Genomic DNA, 27,659 nt, shown 5'->3' with positions numbered 1-27,659 from the left:
CGTGTGATGTGCCTGCCCGTCCCCATAACATGCAAGGTGCATTGAATATTCCTGCATCATATCACCCCATTTGGCACCTAAAGCCACAAGTAATGAGTTGTACAGAAGAAATTACCTTGGGGTAGGTCCTCCTCCTCCTCCTCCTCCTCCACTAGTGTGCCATAGAGCATAAGGACTCTATCCCGGTATAGGTCCCCCAGGATGTGCAAGCCAGCCTCCAGCCAGGCTGAGAGCTCTGCAGTCGTGGTAGTGGTGGCGCAGCCTCTAGGCCTGCCAAGCAGAGGTAATGCAGGTGCATAGGGAATCACGGATCGGGTGAGATAAAAACTCTGACGATAACAGCGATGCACAACGTTGAAAATCAGTGGTTCTAGCGGTTTCAGACGGGTGCAGAGGTGATAGTCAGAGGATCGCTGGGAGAGTCCAGGCCTGCGACAGCGTGGCAGTGTCTGGCAAATGTAAACCTGCCAACCACTGGCCACCCATTGGAGCTGAGAGGCAAGATAATACTGTTCCAGGTTCGGCACTGCAAGCCCACTCTGGTCAGTAGGTAAATATAGTTTTGACAATGCCACCCTGTTGTGCGAGTTACTCCAAATGAACTCTCATGATTTCCTCAAAAGAGCGAAAGAAGGTGGTGTGATGTAGAGAGGTAGGTTGGTGAAATAATAGGAGCAACCGGGAAAAAAGCACCATTTTGAGAAGGTCTATGCGGCCCATGACAGACGGCAGGATCATGCGCCAGAAGGACATCTGGGATCTGATGGCTGTTGTAGCCTCACAGGGTTATCATCAAACAAGTCGGCTGGCTGATAATTCACCCTGATTCCCAAATATTGAAAAGAGTCAGGCTGCCATGTTATGGGGACTCCAATAAGGACAAAGGAGGAATCAGGGTATGTGGGAGTGAAGGGAAACGGGTACGATTTAGCCCATTTTACCTTCAAACCAGAAAGAGACTCAAAGCGGTTGAGCGTGTGGGCTGAAGCACCAGTAACCAAATGCATGTCGTGAATGTACAGGGGAACATCATCCATATAGAGGTAAATCACATATTTGGTGCCCCCCATAGTTATGCCCCAGTCCACACCCTGGGTTCGGCTTGACGCAGAATGTAGTTCAATGGCTACAGAGAAAAATAATGGGGAGAGTGGGCATTCTGGATGGGTGCCCTGCGTATTGGGATTGGGTCCGATATATTGAATCTTTTTTGACTCTAGCGAGCGGTTGCATGTAGAGCAGCCAAATTAAGCGGAGAAAGCAACTCCCGATACAAATGAAAATGTCCATTCAAGGAAATCGAATGCTAGTACGAGGCACTCGGAGTGTGATCATCGATGCACTAAATATTTAAGGACACAAAAGAAGAGTTGCAGGTTTAAGGAGGTATTGTGAGCCGGGACAAACCTGGTCAGGGTGGAATAATGACAGGACCATCGTTGCCAGACGGTCTGCTAGAACTTTGGCCAGTATTTTTTTATAGTCTGTATTGTATAGAGCCAAGAGTCTGTAGGAGCCCAGGGATGTGGGGTCCCTGTCTGGTTTGGGTTAGGAGATAAGAAAAGCCTGATACATGGACTCAGGAAGGCAGGAAGCAGACGGGCCTCTCCGTTAACGGCATGTAGTTGAGAGGCTAGCAAAGAGTCATATGCTTTGTAGTACTTGACCAGTAGGCTATCCGAACGTGGGGATTTACCCATCGCTAGGGCCCTGATGGCCTCCTCTGTTTCAGTGAGAGCAATGTGTTTATCGAGTTTCTCCCACTGTTCAGGTGTAATGGGCAGTTGGATCATGGAGAAGAATGCGTCAATGCTGCCCTGGCTAGCGTCTGATCGTGTGGTATAGTGAGATGTAATGGTGTTTTAAATCCAAGTGCGAATAACAAATGTCCAACTCACGAAATCGGCACTTAACAGCCAGAAAGGACCTCCTCTGCTGCCGCACCAGCATGATATAGTTAGGAAAGCGCATGGCTGGGGCATTATCCACCTTGATGTCCCGTAGCTTGCGCGCCTTGCGCAAAATAGAATCACAATCCCAGTAATTTAGCAGACGGGGGAAAAAAACCTGGGATTGGCATCTGGAGGGTGTATACACGGTCAACCAGGGCCTGCAATAAGTAGTCCGATGCACGAGTTGCCCGTCGAAACTTGGCTAATGTCTGCTCAACATTATGTACTTTGTCTGCCATTTCCAGTGGTCGGCATGGAGCAATGTGACGTGTGCGGTTGCTTTATCAATTCTATTTTGAAGTTATGTGAATGTTTGCTTGAGTGTTGCTCCAATCTTCCCCACCGCCTGTAGCACTGTCTCTAGTTAGTTGCTCAGTGACAGAGATGAGTTTGTAGGCTCCGCAGCTTCAAGATCTCCAGATGGCTTCCTCAGAGCTGATGCTTGGCGTGGTGTTGCTTGTTGGACTCCCGAGCTGAGGCGTCTCATGGCCAGCTGATTTGTGTCAAGCTTTTCGGGGGCCAAAGCTGGGTGTGATGTGCTTAGTGTTCCCTGCACTCAGGCCCAGCTTTATTACCCAATGCCCATGGGGTGTGTCAGCAGTACACAAGGGTCCTCGATTAGCGCAAAGAAAGGGCACCTGTGATGCTCTAGCTGTTGGTGTCAGAATCCATGTGGAACCGGCGTCGAAATGGGCCTGCTTGTGTGCGCATTAGTATGTTATGTGGTGGTGCTGCAGCACAAGCAACCTAGGGGGGCACCCAGTAGGCGTGCCAGTCATAGAGCTTAGAGAGTGCAGCCTGATGTGGAGCTCGCGTGTGTGCACTGGAAGAAATGTTGTGGTTCCACAGCACGAGCAGCCACCTGCATATGATTAATGTTGCTGGTCATATGTGGGGGCTCAGTGACAGCAGACTGCCCCTATGTCAAACTCCAGATGAACCTCCTTGCAGACACCTTTGCATGCGTTGGGGGTGTTGCAGCCCCGCAGTTCTTGCTGCCCTATGACACCAGGCCCTATGTTCAGAGGCACAGTGGTAGGCAGCCAATGGTGTCATACCCCCACACCCGCAATCTCACAAACAGGTCAAGTCTGGTGGTTTAAAGGCTATCTCCAGATTAATAGAAGGGAGAAGGGGGAAAGCTTCTAGGTAGGCCTCAGTGCCATCAACAAACGCCAAGAGGGAATGAGGGGTCCCGCTCTATACAACTCAATGCAAGTATGGGCAACAAGGCAGTGGGGTGGGAGGGTAGCCAATTGAGCCTGTGCCAGCGAGGAAACCCAGGCGCGAGTGAAACGTTTGTTAGGTACCCTGATATCCGACTGGTGTGTATCAACAGTCAGCAGGAGGCTGTGTTTTATAGATCATGGCTTCATTTGCTTCCCATGTGCTTAACTATTGTAGCCCAGTGTGAAAGAGCGTGCATCCGTAGCCCATCTCAGGGCAGCTGCCTCTTTCAGAAGAGCTCACCAATGTCACCAGTAATGGTGGGGGCCTGAGCTTGATGTGACCCTTGGGCCTCACCCACCCTCCACGAGGCACAGCACCGGCAAGGCGGTGAAAGCAAATCCAAGAAAAAAACAGCCAGACAGAGCTGGCTCCCGTGTCCCTGCCAGGGTCACCAGCCAGGCAGTATTGCAGGTGTCTTTAGCAGGGCCCAGACACAGCGCAATCACCAAGCCCTGCGAGGGTCGCATCCCCAGTCGCATTTAAGACAGTGGCGTCAACGGTGTAATTGGAAGTGCGGTAATGGGTGCCAGACCCCATTGGGGAACCTAGCTGGGCCACAAGTGTCTAGAGCCGCACCACCCGCCCCGAGGCTGCTCCCACTTTCTGGCCAGTCCTCTACCAAGTCCAGACAGGAGAAGGCCTCTGATCACCTCCCAGCCACTGAGGTTCAAGGGGAAGATAGTGGCGTGGTGCAGTGCTGCTCTAGGCGATGCCACCCTCTGTTGTCTGCATGGCTGAGGTCGCTAACTGGATGAAAGCCAACTGTCTCTAGCTCAACGCCATCAAAACAGAAGTAATGGGATCCCCAAGCAATTCACTAGAAGACTACAAAGCATTCAGAACTCTGCAGCCAGACTCATCCTCAACTTCCCACACAGACCTCACATCACACCATACCCCAGGGTGCTTCACTGGCTCCGTATACCGAAGAGTGCTCATTTCAAATTCCTTACACACACATTCAAGGGCCCTATCCAAATTAGACCTTACATACCGGAACAGTTGCATCTCCTTCTATCAACCACCCAGACACCTCCGCTCTGCTGGACCTGCACACATCCCATGCATACATAGAACATTGCTCCTAAAGCGTGGAATCGTCTCTCACTACACATGAGACACCTCCTCTCTTCTTGTGCAAGAAGCTGAAGACCTGGATTTTCAATTAATTAATCGACCATAAGCAGGTCTAAGAACACACACCTTTAGAGCACCAGGATACCCTCGTGAATGGTAGTGTGCTTTACAAATACACATAACATACGTGCAAAACTACTGATGCCTCTGGTTTAGATTCCTCTGTCTACCATGTTCATAAAGTTGCTCCCAAATGTGCTCTGGGTGTTAAATTCTGATTCTGTGCATAGTATAATGGAATACAGCAGTTGGAAAGTAATTGTTCATGGTACAGAGCAATTCTTGCCTGTTCTTTATTGCTTTTGACCAAAATCTTTCAGAATAAACTACCAGGTGGCACAACCAGGTTTCTCTGCCTACATTATTTTTTTAAGAGTTTTTTTAGCGCGGATGTGACCCATCCTGGTATCATAGCGCTGAACAAATCGTATGGTATCATAATAGCTTCTGAAGTCCATTTGGTAACTTTTATATACCATTTCCATTGGAATACCACCCTCTTGCAAACTAGCTATTCAAAGTGGTGGAAACCAGCCTTAGCACAAAGTTCGTGGATAATGAACTATGGGAAAATCATTTATTCTCAAGTTACTTTATGATTTTAATACGATCTTTGGACAACATATATATATATAGGTTGTTAGCTAATAATGTAAAGGCAGCTGTTATTAGAAATATCAAAATGCAAACGCACAATTGTAATACAGGAATAACTGTAGTCGTAAAAGCGACATCAATTGTCTTTCTGTTTTCTAGCAATCTGGTAGCTTTTCTAGCTGGTCTGGAAGCTTCCTCATAGAAGACAGCATGTCAAATACTTTAAACAGCCTTGAGGAACAAACAAGTGAATTTTACAGTGTTGATGAGACCAACAGCACAAGTACTCAGCAAGGCTCCCCAAGCAAATTCCTCGCTGTTGAAGCAAATACCGTTTTTTCCTCTCTACAAACCATTCCTGAATTTGCGGAGACGTTGGAGCTTATTGAAGCCGTAAGTCTACCAACATTTTTACTTTTTCATGAGGTTTTTTAATGAACCGTGCAGAGCATTGGAATGTTTGTGCACCTTAATAAGCAGGTGTGAGGGAACACCTTTGGTAAATGTGGTGTGCTTCTGACGTGTTGTCATTAATAGAGTAAACTACATAGACCAGAAAATAAGGTGTATGGTCCTATATGGTGTAGCTGGTCTGGTTTTAGAAAAACAAACTCGTACACATTTGAAGCCATAGCTCTCACTGCAGCCCTAGGAATATGCTGATTGCAGTGGAAATAGAAACACAGATAATAGAATAAGGATTCTGAATCGTATGGTTTTCATTGATAATCATGAATATCATAATTCTCTGCTGCGTTCAGGGACCTTTAATCCTTACTCAACATTACATGTCTTTAGCATTATTACACAATTCATCACAGGGGGAGAAGTACACAATATGTTATTTTGTTGCTTATTGCTTTCTGGAATCCTGTGTAGCAGAGGTTTTCCAAACTGCAGGTCTTTCAAAAATGAGAAAAAGTGCCTTTTAATCAGACTACATTGGAGCCTCTATGTAAAATTCTTCATTGACCAGCAAAACACAGCCATATTGGCTGGCATGAGAGAGTTGAAAATATGTACTGCTCTTTTAGGGCTCCTGAGGCTTCTGGTGTTCATGATGCCTTGTACTGGCAGTTAGCCCCATAGAGCCAGTTCTGTTCTCTAGCTTGTGTGACTCGGTACGTTTCATACACTTTGTGAGAGAAAATTCTCACAAGTTCTTGATTTTCTGGTTTTCACTTGACGTCTTCACAGACAAACAAGTTCATTAAACATTTTTTCCGCCATTCTGATGCATCTTTTTTTTAACCCAAAATGCCACTTTTAGTCCTCAAATGTCTCATGTGGCTTGAAGAATGCTGCTTCAGACCATCAGAGCGTATGTATGGCAGGCTTTCTCTCTTCTCACTTAACTGTGAATTCTGTCAGAAAATTTCTGAAAGAGCTCTTAAAGATAAAGAAAGTATTCGCTGAGAAGAGGAAAAAGCCTGATTAGTCTTCCAGGGAACATTTCAGTTCCATTGGTAAACCAACAAGTACTTCAAATGACCCCCACAGCCAATGATCCTAGGCTGAAGATGCAAAAAAGGTTAAAAAAGACCTCCATCTCATCATTCTTAACATTGATATAACTGCTTGCCATCGATAACCATAACCTCAGCACCAAGATGCTTTCCTTCAAAGGGGTTGATGGCCACGATTCGGCTGCATCTTCATCACCATTCCTGGAAGTCTTCGAGGTTAAGGCATATGACATTACCAGTGGCATCGAGGTACACCAGAGAGCCACGGATAAACCCTCACTGTTGATACAATCCATAGTTTGGCATTGCAATAACATTTGTGGATAGCCCCAGTGTCATTAATGCTTTAGTACACATTACTGGACCACTGCTTGAAGTTGAGGCATTCAATGTCTACTATGCAAACCTATGTAATTTCAGCATCTTTGCCATTTTGGAAATATTTTAGGCTGCATGTATATGTTTTCACATATGCATATATATATATATATATGTATATATATATGTATTTTCTATATGCTCCGGGATCCCGCACATGGGCAGGGATTATTCATAGATTATGACTTTGATGAGTATACCCCTGGATGAGAACTAGAATTACAGGTAAGTAACTAATCCATCTTCTCTCACCTCAAAAAGGGTAACTGGATATGTGCAATAGATCTCGAAGATACATATTTTCACGTACAAAACGCACACAGGAAATCTGGGATTCATTGTAGGAGCGGCATACTATCAGTTTTGGTCTCGGGTCAGTTCCTCGCGTCTTTTGAAAAGTGCAATGCCGTTTTTGCAGTCCATTTAAGACATGGAGGAACATTAGTCTATCCTGACCTAGACCATTGACAGATAAAAGCCCACAATTAAGACAAGGTTCAGCAAGATTTAAACACCAAAAAGTCCCTGCTTTGCCATCTCAGACTGCAAATCAATGTGCAGAACTCGACACGATTCGGGTAATCTCTTATCTGGGAGTACTGATACACAAAAGAAGGAAAAGTGTTTCCTATGGCAGAGCGTATTTTCAATCCAAGAAAAATATCATGCGCTTTGAAAAACGACCTGTCCATCTTCATGATCAATCTCTTCCCTAGTCCATGTTTTTTTCATTTCCATTGTTACAGATGTGAGGCTGCATATGAGACCATTCCATCACTGTCTAGACAACCAGTGGTCTCAGGCATGCAACGGTTGGCAAGGCAAACACACCGTGGCTCTTTGGAAGTGGAAGCCTAGTTGTCAAAGAAGGAACCTTCGTATCACATCAGCTGGAGTCCATCTGGTTTTCAAGGACTTCCCGACTGTTCATCCCAGCTATACTGGAACCAAGGTCATTGGGTAGTGCTCTTTTAATTTCTTGATCAAAGACATTGCTTTACTCTTTTCCTTCAATTTTATTGATACCTGCAGTTATCCTGCAACTCTGGAATTGCCAAGCACTATTCATCGTTATTGCTTAGGACTGGCCCAGGCAATAGTGGTATTCGAACCTGCTGCAAATGTCACTTACAGGTTGCCTTGCAAACAGGGTCTGTTGACCATATCTCAGGAGCAACTCTTCCACCACAATCTAATGTCATTGAATGTGGTCAGACTATATGGACTTCTGAATTTGTCGCAATTATGCATGAACTTATTAAAAGAAGTTAAGTTCCCTCTATCGGGTACCATGGCATGCTGTTCTTTTAAGTGAGAGATTCTGCTAGCAAAAAGCATACAACCTAATGACCTGTGAAAAAATCTTTCTACCACATTTGCAGCATCTGTTTAGTTGAAACAGCAGTTTGCATTGATTAAGGTCCATCCCTCTACTATTACAGCAAACAGAAAATTTCCTTATTAGAGTTCTGTCTTCAAAAGACTGGTCCTTAAAGACTTTCTAAAAGGTCTTAGAAAGATCGCCATCTGTACCAAAGGAGTTAATTCTGATAGATACATCTGCCAGTGGATTCCTCACCTTGTGAATGTCCCCTTGCGTCAGCAACATTCGGAAATTCTTTTTGTAGCTTCGCACCGACGTGGACTTGGACGTCATAGAGACACGGCATCGCTCGCGACTCCGCTGACTTCACCGACGCCTACAATAGGCCCACGCCGGCGTGATAACATCAGTTCCCTTTTTTCCGCGTCGTCGACGCTAATGGTTTCGGGATACTCAGTAGCTTTTGGTAACTCTGTTACTATTTTCCCTGTTTTCTTGTTTTCTTGCTTCTTTGTCTCCCTAAAATGTCGGCAAAGAAGACCCGATTCAAGCCCTGCAGTGAGTGTGGGAAGATGATGTCCATAACGGATCCGCACCAGGACTGTATCTGGTGTTTAAGCTCCGACCACGACGTGGATGGATGTTCATCTTGCCGAAAAATGAATCCAAAGGCCCTGCGAGAGAGGGAAGCCAAGCTTCTTGTGGCGAAGCTGAAGGCCGACAAGGGTAGGAAGACTTCAAGATCCCGCTCGAGGAGGACGAAGTCGAGGTCGAAGTCAAGATCAAGATCTCGAGAGGCATCGTCTTCGAAGTCCTCGTCGGACCATGTTTCGTGGTCGCATAAGAAGCACAAGAGAAGGAGGCATGAGTCTCGACGTCATTCGGGTGAGAAGTCGGGCTCGAAGTAGAGGTCGCCCAAAAAGGTTCGATCGAAGGTGATCCCGCCGCAGTAGAATTCGGATCGGGAATGGGAGGCCTCGCCTTCGGAGTCGCAAGTTCAATCTCCGGCTCCGGCTTCTAATCCGACGCCGTCACCGGCTCGAGAGGAAGAGGAGGAAGTCCCTGTGGAAGAGGAAGAATCGGCGCATGTAGAAGAGACTGATTCGATCCCACCTTGAGAAAGGTCTGAGGTTGTTCATCCACCTTTTCCTGCACCAGTCCAAGACCCATCAGTGTTCCTGAACGCTATGTATGGCGTATTCTCAAGGGCATGGTACCCCTCTGGTGCGCCTTCGGGTCCCATGGGTCCACTGGCATTCAATTTGGGTGTTACACACTCTTATGCTCCGGCTCCGTTCATGCCAGCCCCGACTCCGCCGTTGCAGTACTCGGCTCCGCCGAGGTCGTCACCGCCGAGGTCGTCACCGGCTCGGCCGAAGTCGTCGACTCCAGTACCGGCGTCGCCCGCTCCAAGCAGACTTCTGGAGCTTCCAACTGGGCCATCGGATTCGGTACCGATGTCGGCTCCGGCTCCGTCGGAGTCGATGGTGGATCCGGCTGCGAGACGTGTAAAGGAGAGGTCCAGGAGGGAAGCACAACGCCTCATGGAGGAACGAAGGTACATAGAATCTCATCCAGACATGGAGGAAGGTGAGCTGGATGAGGATTGCTTCGAAGAGCTGGCTGATGCTAGTGGCCTAGATTTTTCCCCAGAGTGGGAATTACCATCAGGTCCAGATGCGCCTTCGAAGGACGTCCAGCCATATCATGTGGTGATGAGGAAAGCAGCAGGTCTTTTAGATTTGACATTACCAACTGTTAAATTTAAGTCAAATCTGCTGACGGAAGTACTACATTCACCGAGCTCAGCAGTGGAGCCGTTACTCCCATTTAATGAGGCTTTAACTGAACCCATTATGGAGGTGTGGAAAAAGCCGCTTTCTGCACCTGCTGTATCAAAAAGTGTGGCGAGGAGATATAGGGTGGCACCAGAAGACCCTGCCTTTTTAACATCTCACCCTTCTCCTGAAAGCCTGGTGATTCAGGCTGCGTGTTCTAAGTAGTCAGTTGGTGCTTTTCCCCAAGTGCCTGGTGACAAGGAGGCTAAGAAGCAAGATCAAGTGGCCAAGAAGACATTCTCCTCCGCAAGTATGGCGTTAAAGTCAACAAATGCCAACTGTCTCATGGGAAGGTATGTGCACGCACTTATGGACTCGATGCGCACGTTAGTTCCTAAGATCCCTGCAGGGGTGACTTTGAGGAGGTGTTGTCCGATACTCAAGCAGCAGCACGACAAGTTATCCAAAGCGGTCTGGATACTGCTGTTCTGTGGCACGGATCATGGGCACTGCGATAGCCACAAGAAGGTCAGCTTGGCTAAGATCCTCAGATTTTTCTGCAGACGTACAGGCAGCACTGTTGGATATGCCATTTGATGGAGTTGGACTCTTTGGCAAGAAGGCAGATACAGCCTTAGAGAGGTTTAAAGACAGCAGAGCAACTGCTAAATCTCTGGGTCTTCAAGTAAGAGGTTCAACGACCAGGAAGTTCAGAGGATTTGGACTCTCTTCATTTCGGACCTATAGACAAGGTCAGCAGCAACAACAGCAGCAGCAGCAAAATACCTTGTATAGGTCATACAGGGGAAAGCAAAAGGCTCGTCCTCGAGGACGTCAAGCTTCTGACTCCTTCCTCTCTTCCAACCCCCAGCCTCAGAAAAGCAGCCCTAGATCCGCCATTCAGGATCATGTGGGTCCGGTGGGGGGTCGGCTTACCTACTTTCTACGGCATTGGGAATCGGTTACATCAGATCTTTGGGTTCTCAATCTCGTAGAAAATGGGTATTCCCTTCCCTTCCGGGTAATCCCTCCCATTTGTCCTCCTTGCCAAGGTTATTGCACAGAGGAACATCTGTTACTTCTACAGGAGGAAGTACAGACTCTGTTAAGAAAGGGTGCAATAGAGGTGGTCCCAGAGCAGGAAAGGGGTCAGGGATGCTACTCCAGGTATTTCCTGATCCCCAAGAAGGATGGCAGACTTCGTCCAATCCTGGATCTCAGGATCTTGAATCTCTATCTGAAACAGTAGAAATTCAATATGCTCACCCTTGCACAGGTTCTTCAAGCGCTGCTGGAAGAAGACTGGATGGTTTCTCTCGACTTGCAGGATGCGTATTTTCACATACCAATCCTGAAGTCGCACAGTAAGTATCTGCATTTTACGGTGGGGTCACAACACTACCAGTTTGCGGTTCTTCCTTTTGGAATTACTACTGCGCCTCGAGTCTTCACCAATGTGATGGTGGTGGTGGCAGCACATCTCAGAAGGTCGGGGGATCCCGGTATTCCCTTATTTGGACGACTGGCTGATCAAAGCAGAGTCTCCTGAGAAAGTGCTCCAACATCTGCAGGAGACCACTCAGTTGTAGTACAGGTTGGGTTTTTTCAATAAATGTACCCAAGTCTCACTTGGTGCCCTCCCAGCGCAACCTGTTCATAGGTGCGGTACTGGACACAACTGTGTGTCGTGCATTCCCTCCTCCTCAAAGGATTCGCGACATACAGGAAATGATTCCTTTATTTTACAGTGGAGCGGTTGTTCCAGTCCTGAAGGTCCTTCGCCTGCTCGGTCTGATGGCTTCATGCATTCTGTTGGTCAACCATGCACGCTGGGACATGAGGGCGCTCCAGTGGTGTCTCCGCAGGCAGTGGTATCAACACAACGGGGATCTCAGGGAGTCAGTGAGGATCTCCAGAGAAGCTGCAGTGGATGTGTCTTGGTGGGGCGTGGAAGGCAACCTGTCTCAAGGGAAGCCTTTTCATCTGCCTTATCCGGTGGCCACATTTATAACGGATGCATCCACTCTAGGTTGGGGTGCTCATCTGGGGGATCTGGAGGTCAAGGGTCTTTGGTCTCCAGAGGAAAGGTTGCTTCACATCAACCTTCTGGAATTGCGGGCGATACGTTTGGCACTCAAGGCCTGCTTCCCTTCCCTTCGCGGTCAGTCGGTTCAAGTCCTGACGGACAACACGACCGCAATGTGGTACATCAACAAACTGGGAGGCGTGAGGTTGCAGTGTCTCAGCAGGGAGGCACTGCGGCTCTGGTCCTGAATTCAGGACCATCAGATTTGTCTGATGGCAACGTGTCGTGAACGTTCGTGCAGACAATCTCAGTCGGCAGTTCTCGGCCGACCACAAGTGGAGGCTCCATCCAGAGGTAGTTCGCGACATCTTTCAGATGTGGGGAACTCCTCGGGTGGACCTGTTCACCACTCACGAGAATGCTCACTTCCTGTCATTCTGCAGTCTCCAGTATCCGATGCAAGGAGCCTTGGGGGACGCGTTTCAGTTGAGTTGGGGAAGTCAACTCCTTTACGCGTTTCCTCCCATACCATTAATTCCTCGGGTTCTGAGGGAGATTCGCCATGACCGGGCCCAAGTCATATTGATCGCCCCGGATTGGTCAAGAAGGGTGTGGTATACAGATCTTCTCCACCTCTCCTCTCACCCGCCGCTCCGTCTCTCTCTCAGGGCAGACCTCCTCTCTCAGATGGAGGGGCACGTTCTACACCCCCACCTCCAGACATTACACCTTCATGCCTGGAGATTGAACGGGGCAACCTGAATTCCTTTTCTTTCCCACCTGATGTGGTGGATGTCATCTTATCAGCTAGACGTGACTCCACTAAGTCCATCTATTCATACAGATGGTCAACATTTGTTGCATGGTGTGGAGAGAAATCTATTGACCCTTTGAAAGCCCATTTATCTGATGTTCTTCAGTTTGCTCTCTCTCTGGCGCAACAAGGGCTTGCTGTTGCCACAGTTAAGGGCTATCTTTCAGCGCTGTTGGCTTTTCTCTGCTTGCCAAACCAGCCATCTCCTTTTAAGTCTCCTGTAGTTTTAAGGTTTCTGAAGGGCCTCACAAATAAGTTCCCTCCTACTCCTTTTATTGTGCCTCAGTGGGACTTAAATCTTGTCTTGACCTTTTTAATGGGTGCTCCTTTTGAGCCCCTTCACAAATGTCCTATGAGGCTTTTGACTCTAAAGACAGTCTTCCTAGTTGCAATAACCTCAGTAAGGAGGGTAAGTGAGCTTCAAGCTCTTAGTTCCAAGCCCCCATTCATGCTGAACGAATGGTTCTCAGGACCAGGGCTGCTTTTCTCCCTAAGGTGGTCACTCCTTTCCACCTTGGACAATCCATTACCCTCCCTACCTTTTATCCTCCCCCTCACCCTTCCAAGGAGGAGGAGAGATTGCATCGTCTAGACCCTAAGAGTGCGGTAAGCTAATACATGGACAGAACGAAAGACTGTCGTATGAATGACCAGCTCTTCATTGGTTTTTGCTGGTTGTAAAAAAGGAAGAGCGGTCCATAAAAGAACATTGTCAAGATGGATCGTCCTCTGCATTAAGATCTGCTACTCTTTGGCTGGTAAGGAACCACCAGAGGGTATACGGGCTCATTCTACAAGGGCCAAGTCGTCCACGTCAGCATTGTCTAGAGGTGTGCCTGTAGAGGATATTTGCAGGGCCGCAACTTGGACCTCCCTCCACACTTTCGCGAAGCATTACTGCTTGGATGCCGAAGTGAGGAGGGAAGGTCACTTTGCGCGCTCTGTTCTCCAGGACTTCCTGGTTTAGAAGAGTGGACACCCTCCTCCGGGAGTGGGAACTGCTGTGGGACTCTATTCACAAGGTGAGGAATCCACTGGCAGATGTATCTATCAGAAGAACAAGTTACTTACATTCGGTAACGCTTTTTCTGGTAGATACAGTATCAGCCTGTGGATTCCTCACTGACCCACCCGCCTCCCCGTTGTCCACTCTTCTATTCCAGAGTTACTGTAATGTATTCACTTCATGGTCAAGAAAATGTGTTATTTCAAATGTTTAACTGCATTTGCTTCACACTGTGTGTGTTACCTTGACTATTGTGTACCATGTATACTGTGTATATATCTACTGTCATTGGTCCGTCCGTGTGCCTCGAAGGCACGGAAAAAAGGGCGGAACTGATGTCATCACGCCGGCGTGGGCCTATTGTAGGCATCGGTGACGTCAGCGGAGTCGCGAGCGATGCTGTGTCTCTATGACGTCCAAGTCCACGTCGGCGCAAAGCTATAAAAAGAATTTCCGAATGTTGCTGACGCACGGGGATATTCACAAGGTGAGGAATCCACAGGCAGATACTGTATCTACCAGAAAAAGCGTTACCGAAGGTAAGTAACATGTTCTTTTGGTACTAACAAATTAATGAGCTGGCATTTAAGGTTATTCACAAGGCTTCTTTGCAGCACCTATCAAAGAAGGTGGCTTTTCTCATAGCTATTACATCGGCATGATAAGTTAGCAAAATAGATGCTTCATCGAAAGGACCATACAGAGTCTTATTCGCTAACAGGGGTTTTGATACCAAATCATTAATTCATTTGAAAAGAGGTTTCTGAGCACCACATCAATCAAACCAATAGCCTTCTGACTTTCTTTCCCAACCCATCAACACCAGCAGAAGATGCCTTACACTCTCGAGATGTTGTGCAAGTCCTTTATTTCTGTTAAGATATAACCACGATGATAAGGCAGACCAAATCTATCAGTTATAGCCACATACGTTAGGGTATTTCTACTTCTAAACAATCCGTCTCCAGGTGGAAAAAAGCATGCATTGTTTTATGTATTCATTAGCAAACAAATGTCTACCTGTTAAATCAAAGGGTCACTCCACCCGGGCCACAGCTTAGCTGAGAAATATACCTGTAACAGACATTTGTAAAGATGCTACCTGGAATTCAGTACACTCACTCCCAAATCATTATTGCTTTGATATGGATTCTAAGTCTGACTCAATAGTTGTTCAGGCAACCATGAAGTTTCTCTTTTGTCTATCATAAAGATCATAGATGATATACCCTTCAGTATTTCACCAATAGGTGTTGTATCCTATGGCCTTTCGCTTGCCATTCTATACTGACATTTATTAAAATCAATGAAGATCCTAAGATGCAGAAGAAATGGTTGCTTATTTGTAGTCCTGGGTCAGCGTTGTCTGAATCATTATTTCAGTCATAAACTACCCTCCATCCTTCCCACCTTTATTGCTTATCCATCAGAACCAGCTTGGCCGCCACGGTCTGAATTCTCTGTAATCTGTCAATTAGATATGTGGGGGACTCCCGCATTAAAGCATTGCAGTAGTCTAGCTTGCTCTTGATGACACTCCTCACCACCATTGCACGTGCCTGTGTCGGAAGTATAGGGAGAATCTTCCAGAGTACCCTGATTAGCGCTTAATTGCTCTCAACAGCCTTGTTGACTTGATTTTTCGGTGTCAACTTCTCATTGAAACAGATTCCCAAATTGCGAACTGTCTCATAGTGTACCAACTGTGTCAGAAGGGATGGGCCAGAAGTGGGTAGGAAGAGAGTATGGCACTTTCCCACCAGCACAACAGAGAATCTCGGTCTTACTGCATTGAATTGCAGAGAGTTGTTTCTCAGCCAATGTACCACGTCCTTCATTCAGGCATGGAAATTGCCCTAAATGTTTTGACTGGTCCCCCTCCAGGGATAGAATAAGCTGAGTATCATCAGCATAATTCACCAAACCTATATCATAAGACTTAATGACTGCCAGCAGAGGATGCATGTATGCATTAAATAATATAGGGCTGATTATAGATCCCTGAGGGACACTGTGTCGAATCTCAGAGAACTGTGACTGACAGGGGGTAAAGCTACTGCCGGACCTCTGCCGGACAGATCGGATTGAAGCCACTTCAACGCCCCACCCACCACCCCAGATTCCTCCAACTGTGCAAGTAGAATCTTATGGTTGACTGTGTCGAATGCGGCAGACGCGTCCTGCAGGATCAATATAGCTGATTGTCCCCTGTCTGACCGCATGCGAAGATCATCCAACACAGTCACCAATACAGTCTCCATGCCATGTCCCGTGTGCAAGCTGAATTGCACGTCCTCCAGTTTATTATTAACCTCCAGGAACTGGGAGATTGCCTTGCTGACCAGATGCTCCGTGATCTTTACTGGGTACGGTAGGAGAGATATTGGCCTATAGCTTTTAAGGCATGCTTGGTCAAGTGACGTTTTTTTCAGAAGTGGAGATACAACTGCCTGTTTCCAGCAGGATGGTACCGACCTGCTACACAGAGATTGACTACCCAATTGTCTCGGGGGCGGAAAACGTTCTGCACCCAGCTCTTTCCAAACCTTATGTGGAAGAGGGTCCAAAGGTGACCCTGGTGAGACACCTAGAGCTATAATAATGAAGTCCTCCTCAGAAGGGATAGTGAAGTGGTCTAAAAGGGTCATCGTGTCCGGTGGTATCTATCTATCTACTAATACTGGCATGTAATATATATGGAGAGTTAGGAACTCCTTGTTCTCTTACAAATGCACCTTCACAGATTTCATGCAGGTCTACCGGTAACCCGTTAAACCTAGCATCAGTGCTGACCACTTCCAGTCCTTCGACAACTTTACAGATCTATCTATCTATCTATCACAAAGTTCTTGTGTGGGAGGGATCTTATTTTTTGTACATTCAGGGCTGGCAATATCATTTACAACTTTAAAAATACTCTTTGGGCTGTTTGGAGCCTTCAAGATAATATCAGTGACATATTCCGCTTTAGCAGAGGCAATTTCTTTCTCCACCTCCGTTCTGCCTGTCTACATCCCAGTTTTAGATTTTGCAATTTATCACTGTACCATGGGGCGGAAGGTTTGCCTACCCTTTTCACCATTTTTAAAGGGACAATCTGATTGAGTTTGTCATTAATGTGTAGACAGAAGGCCGCATAGTTATCCTCCACCTGTTTTTCCGGGTCAAAAGACCCTTCCAGGTGGAATACCGTGCAAGCTATTGCCTTCTTCAGCAGACCTTTCTAATCCCTGCTTAAAAAACTCCAAGCCACCCTGGTGGCAGGACCAATCTGCCTGGGATTGTACACACCAAACTTAACCAAGTAGTGGTCGGACCAGCCCACTGGCAAGATATTCTCCACTTCCAGGAAGTCTATGCTGGCGAAGATCAAATCCAGTATGTGACTCTCCTTGTGTGTGGGCTCTTTGATCCATTGTATCAGCTCCAAGTGTGCACAGGATTGTAAAAGGTTATTGTAACCGGGGTCCAGACTGCTGCTGGCCCACAAGTTAAAATCCCCCAGAATAAGGAGTCTGGCATGGGAAAGAGCAATATTGCTGATAACATCAGTTAGATCTTGCCTTTGGCATTGAGTAGCTACCTCTGGAGGCCTATAGCAGAGAAATACCAGTCAACACATTTCTACCATGGTATTTTAAAGAAAAGCCCAGCATTTCGACACCTTCCACGTCGTCAATGTCAAAAGGAGGAATATCCCATGACTCCTTAAAAATAATCCCTTCCCCTCCCCCCACCACTAAGATGTGGCTTATGAAAGGCTTTATACCCCCGGGGACAGGCCAAGCCCAGCTCCAGTTCGGACCCAAGGTGCGTCCAAGTCTTAGTCATTAAGAGGGCATCAAAGGTATATGACTCTAGCAGCAGCTCCGTCTCTACATGGTGCTTCGATAGAGACTTAACGTTTAGCAGGCCACACCTTAGAATGCCTCAACAAAATCAGAGGCTAACCCTGCTGATTCTGCCAATTTAAACTCCCCCTGCACCACCTCCCTGCTCACCTATAGCCCCAAGTGAATCACTCGTATAGCGAAGAGTAGACTTCTCAACCGGATTCCTCTCAAGACTGGCAGCATGGCTGTCGCTGTGCGCTGCCGGTGCGCGGACGGGCTTGCCTTTGGCGCGCCGGCGGCGCAGTCACACCAGAGTGAGTATTTATAGGCAGTGCACTAACAACTAGGAGGCAGAACCCAGAAGTACAGCGGGCCAGCTCTAACAGGCGGATACTGCTGCTGGGTCAAGCCCTATGCACTATCATTTATTGAATTAGCTTGAATTTAGGGTTCCTTGAGATTTTCTTGGGACATTCTAGTGTTTTCTCCCATTCCTTATCCAATATATTATATCGGATATCTTCGGACCATTTTGTTTTTAGTTCCTGTAAGGAAACTGAAGCTTGTGTCCTAATACTGCTGTATAACCATTTTACTAGATGTCCTCCGTTTCCCATAAGGTATAACATATGGACAAGTGCGTGTGTTGGGGGCTCCTCGCCTTCTGGAGACCAAGTATTTTTCACATATCTACTAATACTGCCATGTAATATATATGGAGAGTTAGGAACTCCCTGTTCTCTTACAAATGTATTATGATCCATGTAAACACTATCAGAAAAAAGCATTCCCACGGAGCTCACACCTTCCACCAGCCATTTGGCCAGACATCTATTAGTAAGAATCCCCGTTGGCGTAGGAATCCCCAGTAGAGGTATATTAGGGGCGTATGGGCGTTGCCCCTTGGTGTAGTGGATGGCTTTTTTCCAATAATATATGGCTACCTTGAATAATGGTGGTGTCGATTGTGGGGTTCTACTATGCAGCAATATCAATGTGTGCAATGCCCCTCTCTCCCATGTGGCCCGTTTCATATCAATCTCGTGTAGCTGGCGTCCAGCCATCCAATAAGAGAGCCACTGGAGTTGACTAACATAGCAATATGCACGGAAGTCGGGAACTCCCAAACCCCCGGTCAGTACTTAGTTGTAATTTAGTAAGTCCCATACAATATCTGCCTTTAGCCCATACCAGATCAGTTAACATTGTATTGAGAATTTAAAATGTGCTTGTTGGGATAATAAGTGGCAAATTAGTAAAGTAATACAGTAATCTCTGGAGCATCACCATCTTCGTGATTGCTATTCTGCCCGCTTTGTGAGTGGTAGCGAAGTCCATAACTCGATTTGTGTTTTCAGTGCTTTGATTGCTCGCCCTAAATTTCCCTCTAACATGTCCTTAGTTTCTCTCTAAATCTGAAGACCTAAATATTTAAATGTGGTAGGTGCTATATTAAAGGACAAATGCCCAAATTGAATGTGACCGCATCGGCCGGTGTCTTTAAAGTAATAAGCATAGGACTTGTTTTCGTTTATGATGAGACCAGATAGCAATTGTAAAAGTGTAAATACCTCTGAGAGAGATTTGTGGGGGCCGCAGAGATCTTTAAAATATAACATAAGGTCATCTGCATACGCAGATAGTATATGAGTCGTGTTTCCTAGTGTAATGCCTCTGTCCCATGCCACTGTCCGTATTTGTGCGTCCAGGGGTTCGAGCGCCAACACAAACAATAGGGAGAACAATTGACAGCCCTGTCTTGTACCCCATGGCCACCACATAAGGCCTAGAAATATGAAATCCAGTACGGGCCCGTGCAGTTGGTTCCGCATATAATAGCTTCACCCAACGTATATAGTCCTGCGGTATACCAAATAGTGAAAGCGCACAAAGCATTTAATGCCAATGTAGTGTGTCGAGTGAGCTAGTTCTGTCACAAGATGTTCTGACACAGAGTCTCAAGGGGAGGGAAAAGGGAGGCAAAGGTTTAGGTGAGAGACAAGAATCAGTGACACATCAATGGAATGGCACCAACTAGGAGTTGGCAGAAAACCCAGAACACTACGGAGTGGCAACCCAGAGCTGGATTTAACCGCAAACACAAACACAAACACAGAAAAAGGAGACGTAGGTACTCGATAGCTAACCAGAAGAGAGAAGAGAGACAAAATAACAAAGGTGGAGGGACCAAGAGTTGCGTGATGACCTAATCAGCAGCAGAAAAGACAAACTGCTGCATAATTTTTTGCTAGGTAGGTGGCTGGGTAGCTGAAGAGTGTATATATTTGTGCTGCCATTTTCAACCTGGAAATGTGTCACCTACCACAAGTTAGGTATAGTTTTTCATTCTCATTCTCCATTGCCTGATTTCTACACTGAGTTCTGGCATGTCCCTACTGAGAGGACCTACATTTAATTTGTCTGTCCTGAATGTGAAACTCAGGTGTTAAAGTTCTCTAGAATATTCCCCTTTACAGCGGCTCAAGATTGAGAAAAAAGAATCCTCTACCATTTGTAGAGTGAAGAAGCTGCTTCCTCTGGGGATGAGTAGAATAGGAGTTCCCCTTTGGCCTCCACATCCTTAAAAGAACTCCATAAAGGGAACAAGGTCAACTCTAGAAAGAAGCAAGTTAGATTATGTTCAAACATCCCAAAGGACCAGATAAGCAGACTTCCGAAACACCTTACGTAAAGGAGTCTTCATGTGGTTTCCTACTAAAAACAGAGTTGAGGAGATAGGGCCATATGTATCAAGCAAAATTGCATTCGCAAATGCCAAAATTAGCAGAATTTCGGCGTTTGCGAATGCAATTTTGCCAAATGGTATGTATTAAGGCAAATTTACGTGCAAAATAAGGAATCGCAAAATTTGCGATTCCTTATTTTGCGATTGCATTTAAGGAATCTCAAATTTTGCGATTCATTAAATGCAATGTAAGAAGCAGCACAAAAGTGCAATTTGGCCTTAAGGAATCACAAATTACCACCAACTTCAAGTTGGTGGTAATTTGCGAATTCTTTCCCATTCATTCCTATGGGCCTCTAGGCCCATAGGAATGATTCGGGAGGTATTCCTAATTGCGAATCACAATTTGCGATTCGCAATTAAGAAATATGTAGGATTGACAAAATTTATTGCAAATCCTACATACATAGCATTTTGTGATTCTCAAATAGCGATTCGCAAAAAATTGCTATTTGAGAATCGCAAAATGACTTTTTGATACATATGGCCCATAGTCACCTGCGACTGCACTGTCAACAACCTTGTCAAAGACCTCCTCATCAGTGCATATGTCTTCTGTGGCCAAGTCTGGCCCGTTAATAATGGGTGTAAAGGTGAAAGGCAAATATTTGATGTCTGCTCTGCTGTGGACTGCACCTCCATCAATAAACCACAGTATCAGCAGATGCAGTTCTTTCACCAGTCCTTGCTGTGCCTCTCATCACCTTTTTGGCTAACTCTCTGTACTCCAGTTGTTCTGTTCCTTTCCAAGTACAGTGCCTCATATGCTACCTTCTAATCTCGTTGACACTGAGTCAAAAGTGCAAGGAACCTTACAGGGACCTGAAGGGCAAGAGGATGATGATCAACCTGAGTGTCCAAATCGCTTTTTAACCTCTGCACAGATGACAACCATCAACACAGCAAGTCAGAGACGAAACTGCTAAGTGTGTAGATGGTTTACAAGACTGCAGCCAGCAACCCTTTGGGGTTCTATAGGTTGTAGCTACCAATCCTTCTGAAGCTACTATCACCTTTACCTACCTTAGCAACACTCTTACACAGATGTTCGGAAAACCCTCCTCAGCAAGCCCGAGCACACCCAGATAACAGGCATTTTTTCTTCCCACAGCTAGAAGAGAGGAGACAGTCAATCTAAAGCACGGGACTCTAGATGGAAATGACTCCTTACCAGCACTGAATACTTCTTACCCCATCCTTTCTGTATCAGTGGTAGAATTGCTGCCTTCCTACCAGAGTAGTCTTCTGTAATCTTGAACTAATTGGTTCTAGACTAAATTGTTATAAACACACCCTGAAGACTGTACAAAGAGCACTGTTAACAAAGTCCAGACAGGAGAACTATCATCACCTTCTAGAACTTCAAGCAGAAATACTGCCCTTGGAATAGAAAGGAAACTTCATGCTCATACCCAAAGCCCAGTTAAACAAGACTTTTTACTCTAGGTTCTTCCTCTTTAAGAAGATATCTGGTTAATGGAGGCCCATTTTGTTTCTACAACACTTAAGCAAATTCCTCAGAAAGCAATCATTTTGTACGGTAACACTCCAAGACTTACTTCAGCTGCTTCAGGAGGGAAAATACATAACTTCGTTGAATCTCCAGTATATATATCTCAAAATCGAGACACATCCCAAACATCAAAAGTACTTACACTTCCAGGTAGCCAATTGCCGCCACTTGTTTTGAGTTCTCTCCATCAGTCTGAAATCAGCATCCTACATCATTAGGAAATGTCTAACCCAATTAGCTGTGCAGCTCAGATATTGAGGCCAGCGTATATTTCTGTACCTAGATGGCTGACTTTTCAAAAGCTAGACCAGAGAGAAAATCAAAAGTTCCATCTCCACCTGTGTAGAATTGTTCAATTGTCTGAAGGTAGAAAACCTACCTCGAGCAGCAAACAAGTGGGCGGAATCACTCAGCAGATTAGCGGGAGAATACTACAAATGCTAACTTGAGTCCACCAGTGCTGGAATTAATGTACCGGAACAGAACTAAAACAAAGCTCATATTCTTTGAAATCAAATTGAACACAAAATTCTAATTCATCACCAGCAGGCCCTGGCAACCCGGAACCAGGGTGGAAATGCATATTTAATAATATGGAGTGGAACAACCTGCTGTTTTTGTTCTCTCAACCTGATGTTCCACCTCCCAGGTCTCCGGTCACGGAAACTCCACAACCTGCCTTGCCTACGCAGACCCCGGACACTTCTTCGGATGAAGAAGTAGAAGAAGGAGAGTTACCTAATAATCCACCAATGGATCCGTGGGAGGACTACGTTATTCCCATGCCGTCTCCACCTACTCCACAGCCTTCAGACTCACCGCCTGAAGACATAGGTGGTTTCCATAATCTCATGCAGCGAGCTGCAGCTAGATTTCAGTTGCCGGTGACAGTGGAGCAGTCAGAACGTTTCCTCCATGATTTTAAAGAAGAAACTAGGAAGGTGTCAAGAGCCATTCCTATTATAGTTTTTACGGGAAAGAAGGTGTCAAGGTGAAGAAAAACCCTGCTTCAGTTCCAGCAGTGTTGCCAAGGATTGATAAAAAATATCGCACTCCTCTCACTAGTCCTGCATGCCTCATTGGACACCCGCGGCCGGATTCGGTCATCTCGCAGGTCGCACAGCAAAGATCGAAAAACCCAGCCACCCCTATCACTACACCTCCGGATAAGGAGGGGCGTCGTTTGGACCTTATTGGTAAGAAATTTTTCACCATGGCTGCTGCCTCTATCAGAGCTGCACATTCTTTAGCGATTATAGGGCGCTATGATCGCCAAATGTGGTCCGAGATGGCTGGTTTGAATAATCTAATCCCAGAGGATAAACGACAGGAGGCACGCAAGATTTTAACAGGGGGGGGACGTGCAGCGGCAGAAACCATCGACTGCGCCTTGGATATTGCTAACACGAACAGGGATGGTTAAAGGCTACCTTCTCTAGGCCCAAAGTCCAACTTAGTATCCTGGACATGGCTTATGATGGAGAGTCTCTATTTGGGAAGCACATCGACGAGGCTCTCCAGGCAATCGAGACGGATACTGACACTGCAAGATCCCTAGGTTCTTTTTCAGTACAAGAGAGTATCTTTTAGAGGTGCTAGAGGATGTGGATACTTCTCTAGAGGAAACTACTTCCAACAAGGCAGACAATATCAGCCTCAGTACCGGCAAAGTTATCAGTCTTCTTATCGACAGCCTGGAACAGCTAGTTTCTCTCGCCAAGGTAGACGAAAGCGCACAAACAATCAAGGGCGAGACACTCACAGAAAACAGTGAGATCAGCCGGGCGCCAACCTTATTTCTTTCCCTCCCTGTGGGCGCGAGGATATCTGCCTTTCAAGAACAGTGGCAGCGGATTACATCCGATCAGTGGGTACTAGACTTAGTACAACATGGTCACACTCTGGAGTTTGTCTCCAAACCACCAATAATTCCGCCCAGGGGTCCCCCTCCCCCTCGTCTTCACTTATTCATTCGATGCTCCACAAGAACGTTGTAGAAAAAGTTCCTATACATCAAAGGCAGACAGGCATCTATTCCCGTTTTTTCCTCATAAAAAAGAAATCAGGGGAATGGCGAACAATCCTAGACCTGCGCAAACTCAACAAATATCTCAAGAAGCAGGGTTTCCGCATGGTCACTCTTTCGAAAATTCTAAATTGCCTCAACGAGGGAGATTTTATGGCGTCCTTGGACATGGAAGACGCATACTTCCACATCCCAATCCATCCAAAACATCGAAGGTATCTCCTTTTCACTGTGGCTGGCGCCCATTGTCAGTTCAAATTTCTGCCATTTGGCCTCAAGTCGGCGGCAAGGATTTTTACAAAGTGCCTAGCCCCACTAGCGGCAGCACTACGCTGATCAGGGATCCAGGTTTTCCCATACTTGGACGACTGGCTAGTCAAAGGTCCATCAAATGCAGGGTGCAGAGCGACATAACAGTGTGCTGCAATCTCTTTGCATCCCTAGGTCTCACTGTCAACGAAAAGAAGTCTCAATTGGTTCCGAAAAGAATCCTACTTTTCCTAATAGCTTGTCTGGACACGATACACTGCAAGGCATTCTTGTCTCAAGAAAGACAGCTCCGTCTACAGGCATTGGCCATAAAGCTATCCAAAAGAAAGTCACTTTGGGTTCGCCTCTGCTTCACTTCTGGGAATGTGTTCCTCAGCCATAAACCTCATTCCGCTGGCACGTCTCAAAATGCGGCCTCTACAGGAGGACCTACATCTTCAATGGCAGCAAGCGACAGGCTCCTTCGAGGACATTATAAAAGTCACCCCACGTATAGTGGATGCTCTGCAATGGTGGACAGAGCTTCACAATCTAAAACAAGGACTCGCATTCTTGCAAACTCCTCCAGACTTCGTCCTGACGACGGATGCGTCCATGGAAGGCTGGGGAGGCCATCTCCAAGACTTGCAGGTGCAAGGCAAATGGTCTCAGAAACACAAGAAATGCCACATCAACAGTCTAGAGTTGAGAGCCATCTTCCTCTCTCTACAAGCGTTCCTCCCCAGAATTGCTGGGTCTTCAGTCCTGGTCGGACGGACAATACCACCAGAATGGTTTATATAAACAAGCAGGGAGGGACAAGGTCAGCTACACTATCAAAAGAAGCTCAAGAGTTATGGGAATGGCTAATGCTTCACGACATAACTCTCAAGGCGGAACATGTCAAAGGTCTGCACAATACCCTGGCAGACAAACTGAGCAGATCCTTGTCGGATTGCCACGAATGGGAGCTGGACAACACGCAATTGATCAAGGTATTTCAGACTTGGGGCAAACCAACGTTAGATTTATTTGCGACTCACCAGAACAAGAAATTCCGGTATTACGCCAGCAGATACCCACAACAGGGGTCAAGAGGGAATGCCCTGTCCATGCGATGGTCAGGGATCTATGCTTACGCCTTTCCTCAGATCCCGCGGATTCCGTGAGTGTTGCGCAAGATGAAATTGGAGAGCTGCTGTGTCCTTCTGATTGCTCCCAGATGGCCTCGCCAATATATTGGTTTCAGGAGCTCATGTTGCTGTCACAGGAGCCTCCGATCAGACTTCTACCGGCTCCAACACTACTGGCACGCAACGGGGGTCAGATACTTCACCCAGGCCCAGGCAGTCTCAATTTTTAAAGTTCACCATTCAATCTGACAATCACGAAATAAATTTCCTTGACCTTACCATCTATGAGAACTCTGGACACCTACTAACAAAACTATACCGCAAACCAGCAGAAAGGAACTCACCGTTACACTATGACAGTCATCACCCGAGGGCCCTAAGAGACAACTTGCCCTTCGGGCAATTCCTACGTATACGCCGAAACTGTTCGAACAAAGATGACTATTTTAGGGAATCAGAAGAACTCAAACAGAGACTCACAAGCAGAGGCTATCCCAAACAACTAATCAAACGAGCAAGGAAAAGGGCTTGGTTCTACCCCCGAGAAGAATTGTTGACTCCCAAGGCCGACCTAGATCGCCCAGAACAAAGAATAGTATGTGTAACTACTTTCAATACCAAAAGTAACAAAATAAGACGCATAATCAACCACCACTGGGAACTCATATCTGATGATATCAACCAAACAGACCCCCCTCTACATGCTTTCAAAAAAGCGAGAAGCATCAAAGACCATGTGGTCCGCTCTTTCCTCAAGACACCAATGGATCCTACTGTCACCACTCTGTGGAACCTACCCCCTATAGTCGGTCACTTCAGATGTGGCAGCTGCAAAGCATGTGACAGCACCATTCAAACTAAAGAATTCACCTACCGTCATCACAAGATCCTAATGAAGACGCACACTAACTGCAATTCGTCAAATATCATCTACGCCATTCTCTGTCCTTGTCTCTTGATATACATTGGCCAGACACAGCAGAAAGCGAAAGTAAGAATACTCCAGCATATGAGCAGAATTCGGTGCCAAGTGCCAGGGGCTCCGTTGGTAGATCACTTTACCACAGCCGGACATTCACCTGAGAGCCTTACATGGGTTATCATTGAAAAGGCCACACTGGGACCCCGGGGTGGGAATATCGCCAACATCCTCAACACCCGGGAGTTAAAATGGATGTACGCATTAGACTCAATTGAATCTGGGCTTAATGAACTCGATAGCTCTTTCTCCCAATTAGCCACTCTATCCTAATTACCGCTTCACCTGTCAGGGGTATGGCCTTACCCTCATGTGAGAGGTGCGTCATTTCTCGTAATTTGGGACATTGTACTAATGTATTGCTATTCCATGTTTCCTATGTAGCAAACCCTATATGTCTCCAATGATTGACACAGTCGTCACTTAATGTTCAATGTTTCTACAATCTATCGACCAGGTGATGTGGTCTTTACCCTCGTGTGAGAGGTACACCACTCTAGATCCAAGAAATGGCCTATACCCTCTTGTGAGAGGTACACCATATTTGGCTCAAATTGCATTTATAAGGGGACAAATCGCTTTTTTCCTCTTTTTATTTTGACATGATGTATTTATGATCGTCAATATCAATGTATCAGGTGCGATGCATCTCCTGCAAATTACTTCATGTTCATCACAACGTTGACCCGTGCTTTGCCTTCAATTGTCACACTGAGGTCCAGATCCTATATTTTATATTTTATATCAACAAGTTTTGACTATACGTTCCAACCAGGTGTCATACAAAGTGTATGTTACTGAACGACGCGGACAGTCTTTTCACCATGTCTATGGCTGACAAGCGGTAACTTAGCAACGCATAATAGTCTATCTACTATGCAGATACGGTCCGAGTAGATCACGTGATCCCGTTCCCTTGGTGATATCACCAAAGCCGGAACCCAACTTCGCCATTGCGATTTGGAGCAGCGATCAGGACGTGATTCACTCCGTACTTGGTAAGCATTATCGAAAATCCCTAACAATCATACCCGCTAGTCATAGTCCATTTCTACGGTTGTACGGGCCATGTCCCTAACGTTAATCTAACCCTTGTTTCCAGACGCATCTTGATTGTATTTCGAACAAACCAACCCCAGTCCCGTCGGACGTGTTTTAAATACGGCGATCGGGTGAGTGCCTTTCTTGTATGTTAAATGACAAGTTGTTATCCGGGATGTGATATGATTCCCTAAATGGCCAATTATCATTGTATTTGACAGAATTGGCTTCATCGTTGAAATCCAGGACTACGACATGCATTTTAAACAACAGAAATTTTACAATATGGTGAGTCATCTGTCTCCGGCTGACCAACCATGTGACGTACTGACCCCCCGTTTATTTCATTACGATTATATCGTCCCTCTTTGAATTTTAACCCACAGATCTACTAGATCGACCTTAATACAGACGACATCGGGTCCTGACTA

The 27,659-nt window shown here is 46.2% G+C and overlaps 1 protein-coding gene across 1 annotated transcript in view; it reads left to right on the top strand.

The window, feature by feature from the left end:
• MYBL1 (MYB proto-oncogene like 1) overlaps nucleotides 1–27,659 on the top strand; it is a 610,566-nt gene that overhangs the window by 329,959 nt on the left and 252,948 nt on the right. Inside the window, exon 9 of the mRNA XM_086965817.1 lies at nucleotides 5,076–5,309. Coding sequence (XP_086821943.1) covers nucleotides 5,076–5,309 — 234 coding nt within the window. The remainder of the gene's footprint in view (nucleotides 1–5,075; nucleotides 5,310–27,659) is intronic.

The sequence above is a fragment of the Lissotriton vulgaris genome, chromosome 4_1 (assembly GCF_964263255.1).
Source record: "Lissotriton vulgaris chromosome 4_1, aLisVul1.2, whole genome shotgun sequence".
Taxonomy (NCBI): domain Eukaryota; kingdom Metazoa; phylum Chordata; class Amphibia; order Caudata; family Salamandridae; genus Lissotriton; species Lissotriton vulgaris.
Note: the sequence above shows the minus strand (reverse complement) of the source record. Positions and strands in the feature narration are given on the sequence as shown.